The 13365-nt window shown below is 44.6% G+C and overlaps 1 protein-coding gene across 11 annotated transcripts in view; it reads left to right on the top strand.

Annotated features, from left to right (window-relative positions):
* The window catches only part of tns1b (tensin 1b), a 152792-nt gene that overhangs the window by 82028 nt on the left and 57399 nt on the right, over positions 1 to 13365 (top strand). For all 11 annotated transcript variants that reach the window (XM_028990927.1, XM_028990933.1, XM_028990934.1 and 8 more), the window contains one exon: positions 7648 to 7686. In XM_028990927.1, coding sequence (XP_028846760.1) covers positions 7648 to 7686 — 39 coding nt within the window. The remainder of the gene's footprint in view (positions 1 to 7647; positions 7687 to 13365) is intronic.

The raw sequence follows: 13365 nt of genomic DNA, 5'->3' as shown, positions 1-13365 counted from the left end.
GATCTTGTATCCTTGAAATCAACTTGGATTGGCATCCATTGAATCCTTCCCCCCTAGCAGATGCATCAAATCTCAAAGACAACATACCGCAGTTGCAAGCACGTGTGCATTAAGAAAACTCTTCAAGAGATTATTGACCTTAGAGAGTGACGGATCCCTGTCTGATGCCAGTTGGTAGCTTCCTCCATCTGGGAACCATGGATGAGAACAACCTAGATGTGAGAACATTTGTCCAGAGTGCTGTTATCATCCACAAAGGGTCTGTAAGATACATCACCTGATGCGCGCCTTCAACTCTGGCCAGCATTTTAGGCCACTTCCATAGGATCACTTATTCCTGGAGTCCCTAAAGCAAGCAAGTTGCATTTTCTCCTGCTAATTCTCTTGAGCTTCAGGGTCAGCTCTCCAGGGTGCACTTGCAGCTTCATCTCGCTCCCAGGGCCCTTGAACAGCATGTGAAATATTCACTTATTTATGTATTGAATTCTGGGAACGGCAGTCATGTCGGCGGTTGATAGTGGTGGCGGGGCGACCGGAGGGGCTGGTATTGGGACATGGGAAACACACCCCCCCACCTCACCCCACTCCCCACTTCTTATCTCCCTCTGGAATGTTTATACAAATCGGGCCAATTTCAGCGGTTTCAGCACGGAGTTGCTGCGCACTGGTTCTGTTTGAGTTATGGGCCGGGCAGTGAAATATAGTTGGGGAAGTGAGAGCCCGTCCACAGGGCACTGCTAAAACACAACGCCAAGCAGCAGTGGACACAGGGAGCTGTTTTTCTTTTCAGCTGAGTCGTCCTCACCTTTGTGTAAACTTTGTGTAGACTCATTTCACACGGGGCCGAGTGTGACCAGATTTGAGAGCCTGTGAACAGCCAGCTACCACTTCATTCTGACTGCTGGAGCTATTTATTGTGTTTGTAAGTGTAACTTTCTCTGTTTGTGTAGTGTGGAGATGTCTTAATGTATACGAGAGACAGAGAGAAGGACCATCCATCATGACCATTCTCAGTCCGGCACGCTCTGACGCCGGTGATAACTCTCTCGGGGCGACGTCGGCCTGCCTCACCCTGGTATTCACTCCTGAAGCAGATCTGGAGCTTAACCCCACCCCACCTGCTCATACTGGAGGGCCATCACTCTTCCACACTAACATGTTAAATGCCACCATGACAGACTGATAGACCTGCCTGCCTCAACCTGCCACAGCACGCAGTGAGGCTGGTCATGAGCTATGGGAATTTTACAAAAATGATTTTAAAAGGCTTTGTTAAAATAACTACACTTTGATTCAAGAAGCTTTTATAATGTCTTTATGAGAGCAACACGCTGACGTTCAATTAATTATTATTCACAATATTATTCAGAATATATTAATAAAATTGATCACAATATTGTTTTATAATTACGTATAGAAAAAGGATCTATAAAAAAGATGAAGCATCAGCACCATAAACAGCTCCTTTTTATGTAATGTAAATTAAATGGGTGTCTGGCACATTCATACAGAAGTCAAATGATTTTATATTAAATTGAATATACCTAGCAGTTTATATATTGTAAAAATCATAAAATCACTGCCGAGTACAGGGATATGACATTAAACTGTATTCTGAATAACAAGAAATATAAATGGCTTTTGTAAGAGCCATTTAGTTTTCCTTCAGTTGTACTGCTTCAGATGGTATTGCCTTTCAGTAATTATCCTTAGTTGCTTTGAAACCTCCCTTGCGAATGAAGATTAAACTTACACTTGGCTCAGTGGCATTGCACAATTTTTTTTGTATGATTTCTAGATATCTCCTTGCGTCTTGCCTCTTTATTGTGTTTTCTTTGGACCCCCAGCCTGTAAGGAAAAGTGAGATCATGTGAAAATTGCACTGCCGTACTCTCACCACTTCATCATGTTTTCAGAGAAACCATACCATGTACGTCAGTACAATAACACTATAAACAGCCACTATATACGACCTGAAATAACAGCCCTGACAACAATAACATCACTTTCACCTCTTCACAGACGCAGCTCAGAACGGGGTGAGGCTGAAATGCTCGGCTGCTGCCGTACGTATTTTGAGCCGACGTTGCGCAGTGCGCTTCCCATTGTGTTTATGTTCCCTTGCTTTCTGCAGACTCTCTCTGCGTGCTGCCCCAGCTATCTGGGGTCTGGCAGGAGGTCATCTCCTTCCGTCTGATCCAGAGCTTTATTATCCATACTATCAGTTTAAGGTAATCAGGCAATTTGTCACAACCCAGAGAACTAAAACCTTGTCTGTGTAAAATCATATAATACGTCATGAGGCCATGAAGCCTATTTTTTCATGACTTAAGGATGGTTGTCAGACAAGTTATCAGGAATTATATGTACATGCATACATGATGTATTGCATCTCCTCACCACAGACTGTGGTGGTAGAGACATTTAAAATCTGCTCTTGCTGGTCTACAGTTTATGTAGAACAATACTATATGTATATTGCAAGTATATAGTTGTAGTGTACCTGTGTTAAGGTTAAAATTTAGCATGGCATTTCCACATTTCATAAATTAAGGTGAAATATTTGTGGAGTATCAATAAGTTTCAAACTGACAGCACAATAGACGTATTCATAGTATTGTGGTTGTTTTGATAATACATTTTTAACATATGATTTAAGATTTGGGAACCATTAATTACATCTTAAAATGTTCATTTATATGCACACCCACCTTCCACTGGGCAGCAGTTGCCAACAGGCCAGTGGAAAAGAGATGTTATTCATTTAACACAGAGGCAAGAACATGAGGTCGGGCAGCAAGAAAAAAAGAAAAGAAGGAAGGAATGCAGAGGTGTCAGTCAAGCAACACATGTTGGCAGGCTGCAGACGCGGGCACCTGGGCCAAGCCTCTTGTCCTAGCTGCGCTCGCCTCTGTTTATACCCTATAAGTCAGTTCCAGCCTTCACGCTGGCGCTCTGAAATACCTGTGTTTGGGTGAGCACTCAGCTATTGGTTACGCTGAGTAAATTCCCAAGCGACCACACTGCGCCCTGCCAGTGGGGGAGCTGTGCTTGGATGGGCCAGATAAGGAGGCTTCTTCACCTTGGATAAACATGAAAGGGCAAAGCGGCGATATTCGTTTGTGGTTGAGCCCAGCGCCCGGAGTCTCTCTGATTTTCACCGGATGACTGATAGGTTTAGAGAGGCAAACCAAACATTTGTAAATTCCAGACCTCCCAACAGTGTTTACCAACATGATAATCACATGAAAGTCATTAGTACTCTAGGTACATCCATTGACTTGAAGTGCCACTTGTCACAATTGTCAGACATGGCGAGGGAAAGAGGACGAGCCCAGTGCACTTCTGGACTGGATCCTGAGTATAGTTGTTTTTAGCAGCTTGATTTAATTTTAGTTTTAGTCCAGCTGCCTTATTTTTAGTCTTTATTAGTCTTAATCACGTCCAGACTCTTTTTAGTGTGGTCAAGTTTTAGTCATTTAGAGCATTTTAGTCATTTTTGTCAGAGTTATCCACAACTATTTTAGTCTAGTTTTAGTCAACAAAATTTTATGACATTTTAATCTCATTTTAGTCAATGAATATTTTATTTTAGTTAATTAGTAATACAATTCTATTTAACTCATTTATATATATACACGTACATACATGTATACACACACACACACACACACACACACTCATAAGAATACTTTATAGACTCAAGAAGATTCACTAATCATGACACCTTTTTTTCTGCTGAGTATCATTACCAGTTTTTTCTTCCTCCCACATGGTTAATTATATAAAGCAACTGTGTCTCTGTCGACAGTTTTCAAATAAACACTGTTAACTTGAATTGCATTAGACTCACTTACTAACTCAAATATCATGTCTCTCTCAAAATCCACACTGGTTCGTTTTTCATCTCTACACAGAAAAAAAAATCGAAATATCTGATTAGTCATCATGCAGACACATGCATGAAATACTTCAAATGTTTCCTAGACAGGAAGAAGAAAAAAATGAGGAATTCTTGAGGAAATCTGAACAGCTTGTTTACATCCCTTTGTTATCTCAGCTAGTGTTCCAAATTTTGAATGGGAAACATATACTGTACCTCGTAACCAAGGTATGGTATGGAGCACTGTGGAATGGGAATGGATGCTAAGAGCCATTCAGAAGCTGTTTTTATGCTTATACGTTAGTGAAAATTCTTTTTTCCTTTCAAACAATCTGATATTGACAGTGGAAAAGAATTACACTTTGTAAACTTTTTGAAAAATATGAACCCTGCTGTCCCGTGTACACTAATGGAAAATCAAAAGCAGGCTAGGTGTCATCACTGATTACAAGGATGCGAATTAGTGGCGTTTGAAAGCTTGATGTGTCCCTGCTGTAGGCTTATATACTGAAACCTGAACTATCGAAAAGTCATGGCAACAAAACATAGAAAGCGGCCTTCACTCTGCTGCCAGCTAACAGCGTGTGAAGTCTTCACAGATGTAAGAAGATACCCAAGGAACCTCGTCAACCGCTGAGACTCTCAGCGTTTGGAAAAGCTCGCCTTTCCCATTGGACGACCGCAAGAAGGAGCGTTGCCCTGTTTTCTCAGTGCGGTTGGCTACCACCTCCTCGCTGTCCACCTGTCTGGACTCCTGTCTTAGCGTGGCGTGAGGTTGGGAGGGGGGTCAGGTGCAGCTCCCTGGCTGAGGCCGAGCCAAGAGGGAGTGAAGAAAGACAGGATCTCAGCTATTTGGCTGTGGGTTAGCTGCCCGCTAAGCATTGACTCTCTTAGTCCTTCCCCATTATTCTACAAAACTCTGGGAAGACATGAGAATGAAAATATGACTTTTTGAACTCTCAATGCTTTGGGATTTTTCCACTGTTTACAGGATCTGTGATTGGAAATTTATACACATCCACATATTAGCATTATCGTTTCCTGTTTAACAATAACTGCACTTTTTATGCCATTGCCACAAACCAGAAGCCCAGTTTTCCCACCAGTATATTCAGTTACAAGTTTTACTCTCAAGTCATCAATCTGTTCACTTCTTAAAACTACAATTTATTGATTTTCATTCAGAACGCTGGTTCATAGCTGCAGTGGAACTGAGAGGTCCATTCAAACAGAGAGCAGCTGGCTCTCAGGTGCCCTACAGCTCGACCTCTAGATAAACTCACGTTTCTTCATGCATTCTGGCCATCCACAGGGGCCAAAGATAAGAGCGGCACTGAAAAGGGTGAAGGTTGTGCCTGAAAAAACTGGACTGCAGGTGTTATGGCTTGAAGCAGCATGAGCCCGGGTCAGAGGGACGCGTGAGGGTCAGTGTGCAGAGCCTGGTCAGGGCTGCCCTCATATGGAGCAGCGGGAACAGGCCTCTGTGGGGGTGAAGAATGCTTTACTTACTTAAATAATAAATGGTTTAATAGGCTTCAAAGGCTTGGTATTGTGTTGTGTTCATTGTGGTTCATGATAACCAGCCTCTCATACTAATTTATAACCCAAATCAATACAATCAAAGTTTAGCTGATATTATTTTTCGAACATATGAGTTTTGCATGATTGTTGGGGGTGAGGGGGGTAGAATCTAAACCCTGTGGGACAGTAGAACAAGTAGACATTAGAACAGGTAGAAGAAGTAGACAAGTAGACAGCCCTGCTTTGAGGCCTGAAATGTGACTATCATGCAGCACTGATGCCTCTCGGGTCATGATGACATTGCTGCAGCCTCAATTGAACCTAACAGAATTAGACGTTAATTACGTCTTTCCTTTTATAGCTGCGAAACATCCTGTTGCCTGTTATGGCCAGTCTATTTAAACCAGCATCTTTGTATGGATACGAGAGGAGTGAACTTTCACTGGTCTTACGATTTGATTTGATTACAATTATAAATGCCTCGATTTCGATGCTTCACAATGCATCCCATACATTTTCTACATTGTCACATGATGTTTTCAAATACAAGAGTTAAGGTCTCGTACACATGTGTGGATGCTTTGTAGATCTCTGGACACTCAGAGACTGTTAGGATCAGCTTTTCCTCCATTTTGCATTGTGTGTGTGTTTTGATGTGGCAGGAAGAACACTCGCCCGGTTTGATTCTATTGGTCCCGAAAATACGCCATGGCTCGCAGCGGTCAACAAATTTCTCTTTTGACCGCAGTGCGAGAAGCACACCGCACAGTGTGAAACTCCTACCTGGAGTGGCACTGTACTCAGATCATGCAGCCACAGTCACTACCAGCGTTAGATTTTAATGAGAATTTTCATGCCGCCACCAAGCAACATCATTATAATATAAAATGATTATGTTCTGCGCTGCATCGATGTAGAATCGCCCACGTTCTGCATTGCGATGCATCGATTATGCGATTCATTTCAACACCCCTAAGGATGATGTATAAGTGGGCGGTGCTAGCCTAGTGGGTAACACCCCTGCCTATAAATCAGAACACAAAGTCACAATTGCAACCAAGATACTTAACCTGGTGTTGCTCGAAGAGGACTATTGCTCTGGATAAGGGCGTCTGAAAGTGAAGTGAAAGTGAAGCGATTGTCTGATAAGTACCATGAACGTAAATGTGAGTTATGTGATCTACATAGTGTGAGCTATGTGTCCATTATGTTCTGAAACGTGTTTCATTTTGAGAAAGGACTGTATGGGTGTTTATGGTTTGCGTTTAAAGGGCCAGCAACACTAATAAACACAATTAACTTCTCACAGACGCAGAGAAGCAGACCTGGCAAATTCAGCAATGTGGCATTTCCTAAAGAAAACATACGGTTGTGTTAAACTGTCAAATTAACAAGCACATGCTGATTCAAAGCAGACCGTGGAGAGCCTTGCCCTCGCCCGGCCTTATTTATGGCTGCCTAACGTGAAAATTTGACATTTTAAATCCCAGATAAATTCCGAACTGTTTACGCTTCTGGTCTTCATATACAACCAGGGGATGGAGAAGTATACAACAGCATCTCAGGCTAAACAGAAGCCGACTGTTTAGCTGAATGAAAGTCATGTGCGTGAAGCTGCATGTTTGATTGGGACTGGTTTCCCCCCAGATCCTCAGGGTGCTGTTCATCTTAATGTTCTAATGATGACCAGTGATCATCTTCCATCCTGTTTATCCACCATGTTCATTATTAGGAAACTGGGACCCAGGGATTGGATATGATTGGTCCCAACTGTAATCCTATTAATATGAGCTTCAGCAGATCATGGGTTCTAGTAAAGCAAAGTGTTTTAAAACATCAATGACTTCATAATCCCTTTGATTTAGAGGGTCCTGATTTATTTATGTTTTTATACATCGCTATTGCTGTACCAATTTGTGTGCGAATGTGTAATTATGGTATCATTTAGCATTCCGGTGCGTCATTGACCGCAGTAAGTGCTTCCTGTACTGACCTCGTCCTTTCGGCCCAGGCCAAAAGTGATTTAGACTCCATAAACGTGCATCATATGAGAAATGGAAGATATATAAAAGAAAAGAGAACAAGCTCCACAGCTCTGCCGTATCTGGTCGTATATCTGATCGCGGTCGGCAGCATTTGCAGCCACAGCTGGAAATGTTTAACATGTACGCTATGTGCACCATTACACTGTGTAGAATATTTTTCCTGCAGGACTGAACTTTCCTTTCTTTTTCCGATCGCAGGTTTCTACAGCCTGCGTTCCGGTTGCGAACTACGAACTGGTAAGGATTCACTGTCACTCGCCATTAACTGGTTAATTTGTTAAAGCACTATTAGCACTTTAATGAGCTGTGATGAAACACTATAGATTTCCTTATTAGGTCGGAAGCAAGAAAGTGTGTGTGTTCATGCCTGTGCCTTTTTGTGTATCGGAACGAATGTGTCTTTGAACATTGCTCAACTTTTGAGTTTTAGTTTTATCACGAAAGAGCAGCAGGACAAGGTGTTAGGACTTGGACCATGTCTGGCCTCTGTCAGCGTTAACGGTAACGACTCCTCGTCCTGACTCCTCGTGGCATGCGGAATCTGCTGCATAAAACACTTCTGACAGGTTGCTTGTGATGACCTAAACACCAGGAGGGAACGCGCAGTGTAACGCGTCAGCTGCAGCCAAACAGCAGCGGCTGTATTTACTACGGTAAAAACTCGGAGCAGCTGTCAGCATGTCCACGCGGAGGTTTCTCTTCTTGCGGTGATGTGAGGGGCCACGCCTACAGTAGCATGACATGAACGCTGATGGTTTCACTGTTGTGTGTTCCCTGAACGCACGAACGCTGAACTGAAGTAATCGTTTTACAAAATGCTGAAATGCCGCACAATGCCACCATACTGATCTGTTCCATTTGCCCGATCCGTTCTGCACTTGTGCACGCGCAAACAATATCTGGAACAGATCAGAACGGGAATGGATTCTACGTACGTACCAATTTGCACCAATGCCCAGGGTGGCCAAAAAAAAAGAAAAGAAGGTTTTTAGAACTGTGTACAAAAACAACACTACATGTTTCATATTAAGAGAATCCTGTGGAAAAAAACTCTTTTGCTCATAATTATTCAGTCAAGTCAACATTCAGCTGCTGATGAATAGAATGCATCATTAGGAGTGCATCCGCCCCTGTAATGCCTTCTACACACTGCACAATTTAAACAGCCTAGTGATAGATCACACTGTGTGACATAATGCAATGACACGTTTGTACATTATGATGGTAAATAACTAATCTTAGGTGCTGACACAATTTAGTAAAGATGAGCGAGACGGCGCCAGCTTGCAGCACAAGCCTGTGGAGGGGCCGTGAAAAATGGAAATTTGGACTCTGCAAGCGTCTCTTTGGTCGTAGGAGACCAATCAGCGATTGTCTTTTTTGCACAAAATACAATCCACAGGCATTAGAGGGGGGTTATAGCTGTAGATGTGTATTTGAGGACAGATCCTGTGATCAGCAGGGTCACACCATGCAAAAAAAAAAGAAAAGGTGGGCGTGTGAATAGGATAGAGGCTGCGGATAGAAGGATGGGCCCTGGCGTCCGTTCTCGCCTCGGCTCTCAGCTCCTTCTTTGGTGAATTCCAGTGTGCTGAGAGGCCAGCATGCGAGCTGATTTACGGGGCCGAAACGGATCAGGTGCGGCGCGCCCGAGACCTGCGAGCCGTAAATCGTACGGATTTTGGGGGAAAAATAGGCAGGAACAGAATGTGTGGTATTCTTGTGCTCTGTCGGGTTAAGCATGATTCTTCCTTTTTGTTATTGCTCCTGAAAGCGCGTTGAAGTGTTGAGGACAGTGTTGAGGACAGTGCGTTACTAGTTCAGATACGCATTGCCAGACGTCAGTTGGTGAATGGTGGGACGCGTTCTTCAGACGTGCCCTCATGTTCTTCCTCGTCGGCTGTTCCAGGAGTGCATCGGGGCCAGTATGAGGTGCAAGATAACAGGCCTGAGGACCAGACCAAGGCTTACCTGTTTACATTTACGGCATTTATCAGACGCCCTTATCCAGAGCGACTTACAATCAGTAGTTACAGGGACAGTCTCCCTGGAGCATTTTAGGGTTAAGTGTCTTGCTCAGGGACACAATGGTAGTAAGTGGGATTTGAACCTGGGTCTTCTGGTTCATAGGCGAGTGTGTTACCCACTAGGCTACTACCACCCTAGGTACCTGTTGCTGGTTTTCGTCACCAAAACCTGCCACCTATGTCATGTTGCATTCGTAGCGAGGAAAGGGGCGTCAGTGCATTGTTTTCTAATGACTTAATGCGTGTTGAAGATTGTTTCAATTAAGAGAACGTTTACGGGTACGCGTGCGGGCCAATATGTGATTTTTATTTCGAAGGCATGAGCGTGCATAAAATTCTCATTGGCTCGTCCTGTGCCAGGGCAATCATGTTCCTCAGGATATTAGACCATCTCTTTAAAAGTACGCACCTCCTGGAGGCCGAGACGATGAGCGAGACCATCCAGCTGATCCAGCAGGCAATTCACCACGCTTCCATATTGACTCAATCACGCTAATGCTTACATGCCCCGAAGCCCCCTGAGCTGGAAATAATGAGAGTGCGATGTTTGGGAGAACCGTGCTGAGCTGTCGTATTTCGCGATCAGCGGCTGCGATTACTCAGCCTGATTCGCTGCTGGATCAACGCTGGCCATAATTGGCCATGGAGAGCGGGGCGAGAGGGGAGAGCCGCATTCCAGCCAGAGTGGCTCGGAGCTGGACCATCAGGCCCGCTGAGTTTGTTTATATCGAGCTCCGCGGGACCCCAGAGAGCCATCCCCTCACGTCCGCACTGGGTCGTTACGTAACGTGCTCAGAAAAGAAAGGGCCGCGAGGGGGCAAAGGTCGCGTCTGATGGCTGTTCTCCTTGCGTTCTCACAGAGGCAGACCCCTCTGCGAAAATAGCATCTCTGGAATTTTGTCAGTGGAAACCCGCACGGGGCCGAGAGCACGGAGCTCCCATTAGGAAAATGTAAACCTCAAGTGCCACTGGCGGCCCCGGCGACGCTGCGTGTTTACGCTGAAGCGGACTGTTGCCGTTTTACCGCTGATCCTGGAGCTAGTTGGAGATGTGTGAGAGCAAAGCAGATGTTTCCATGGATGTGTGTTTGTATTTATGAGTGTGTACATGTGAATACATGCTGTTGAGAGGAGTGGAGGACGTTGAAAGGGATACAATTTATTCACACACATGTTTACGTCACTCCTGAACAGTAACCATATAAGGGATGGTCCACAGAAAGGTGCGTGTTGGAGGTTAGCACATGCCATGAACGTACTACTTGTCATGCTCATGTGCCATGAATATATGTAAAATGAGAAAAAATTTTTTTATGAATAGATAGACATGTTATTAGTATAGTAATAAATATCCCATTTATTCAAAATGTTGAATTAACATTAACATGTAACTACTTGCAACGACTGAGCCAAACCCTAATATTTGCAAGTGAGTTTAAATTAATTTGATGATGAATAAAGCATGAACAGCTCTGTCTGTCTGCTTTTATATAATAAAAAGGTGGCCAGTGGATATTAGATGACCGTTCATATTTTGAGCAGGAGACGCTGCGTTGCTATGTGCCATTAGAGGGCAGTGTGTCATGCACTGAGCGCAAGCCTCTCCACCCCGCCCCATCGGCCCTGCACTCTGTTTTTATCCCTCTTCAGTGCTCTTTCACTGCTGAAGGTAATCCCGACAGGATCTGAGAACGGACAGGGCAGACCGGGAGATGAAACAGCCCATTTTGCCAATACTTTTCCATATGATTATCCGAGAAACGCACACTCTGCCGACAAAACGTATTTTTAACTGAGCCTCTTGTGGAATTTTCATTGAGACATAAATCTGTAGCTTGGGGCGGCACATGTGAAAGCCCTTAAAACGTCTACCTGTTTCATTCTCTAGAAATGGTTTGAGGGAAACACCCCGGTTCTCCGTATAAATCAAGTAGAAGAGGATTTCGAAATCCTCTGTTTCGAAAAAAAAAAGATGTAAGACTAACATTCAAACACGTTATTCTTCCCTGTATAGCTGCAAATACTGTAAAAAAAAAATGGTCCCGTCCTTTGCCAGAACGGCGCGGAGGACACACGGTACCTTGTTTTAGACACAGACAGGCCCAGTAAAAACAAAGGCCGTATATTTTCAGGATCCCTAAGGAAAGGCTTGAGGCCACAGGGGGAGGGGGAGGGGCGTGGGACCGCGAGCCAGGCCGGGGCCCTTCCGTAGCCGGGCTCGGGCCGACCACCGCGCTCTGGGTCGGCCCACGTCTGTGTCGATCTGGCGCGCATGGCTGGTGGCGTACATGTGGGATTCATATTGAAGCATGTGAGCGGCCCTGGGCTTTTTCTAGCCGCCGCGGCGCTAAATGAGCACCGCCGTGCCCGTTATTTTTAGCTCCGTGTCATTTGGAAGGAGGCCGTCTCACCCAGGGAACTCCCTGCACCTTTTTTACCGTGCCCGGGACGCGGGTTATAATTTGCGAGCGTTGTGAATCAGTAGCTCATGTGACGGGTGTCATGCGGGCTGCGGGGGCCACGCCGGTGGGAGGAAAACAGAGGTTCCGATTCATGCTCGGACACGCGGTGGAAAATAAAGAGCAGGAGTGGCATCACCCCCTTCTGCCCGTCAGCCATTTTGTTCGCTTGTTTCCCCCCAACTTCTTTCGGTGCCGGGTCCGCGGCGGTGGACGGGCTTTTCTGCTGAGTGCGAGCTTCTGAAGGTGGAAGCGCTGCGGAGTGGAAGGCGACAGATGGTCACCACCAGCAATAAACAATTACACCAAACAGCAGGCAGAGCTACAGCATAACCCACCCTGGAGTTTTGTCGACTTCACGTTATTTTGAGGTGCTGATGATGAATGGGACAAAAATGGAGGGACCCGGCACGATGAGTTATGAGGGGCATTAGCAAAACGATGCAACTAAAATAAGTTGTGAGCAGGACGTTGTTAGAAGTTCAGGAGTTAGAAGTTCTTCCACCAGCCCTACACACCCTTCTTTAAGGCCCATCATGATAAGTATTATGTTCTCAAATTCCCCCACAACCACACTGCTGTCTGCCCTGCAGTGTATATCCCATCATTATAATTCTTTAATCTTTGTTATAAAAAACTATGTTTGCTTAACTTAAATTGCTTTATCAGGACTAATGACTAGTGTTGAGAGTAAATTCCCTTATTGATGGGAAATTTCAAATGATTTAAATAAGCTAAGATCATAGAAAAAATTTATCTATAATCAATTAAGCTTATAAGGAAGCGATATTCCTTTGACTAATTGTTGCTGATAAAGTTCCTCTCTACATGTATGTAGATATTACATCATTAACAGACATTTTCAGCTATTTACATCAACAGTGTTGGCACATAAATTCATTATTTAGATTTTTGCGTGGCACCAGTGGTAAAATATGTTGCCATATTTCGTTTCAGGACAGTCGGACCTCTTTATTAAAAATGTCCTTCTATGAAAAGGGGCTGCTTTACAGTCAGCAGTAGCTGGACCCCAAAGACGTGTTTAGTTTGGACGGACGGTGAAAACGAGATGCTCGTCCCCTGCTTGGTGAGGGGCTGCCAACCTCCCTCCCTCGCTGAGCGGCCGAGGACCGGATGCTGGCCCGGTTAGCGGTCGGGAGGCCGTACTCAGGGGCCTCTGCTAAACGCTCCGTAGCTAAACTGCAATTTTCCTCCAGCTTTATTGTGTTATGAGAAACACACAGACCCCATCTAGCGCCGTCTTCCTGACAGTTTGGCTCAGTTTGCTTCATAGGACATTTGGATATCTGTAACGTTGCTTAAACTCTGTTTTTACAGTCCCCATTACATCACTGACCACTTAGGCCCCAAAGCAAGAATATGATGGGTTGCTGAAGAAAGGTTTTGATGTTAGCGTAGGCCTCAACATTT

This window comes from Denticeps clupeoides, chromosome 9 (genome assembly GCF_900700375.1).
Source record: "Denticeps clupeoides chromosome 9, fDenClu1.1, whole genome shotgun sequence".
NCBI lineage: Eukaryota > Metazoa > Chordata > Actinopteri > Clupeiformes > Denticipitidae > Denticeps > Denticeps clupeoides.
Note: the sequence above shows the minus strand (reverse complement) of the source record. Positions and strands in the feature narration are given on the sequence as shown.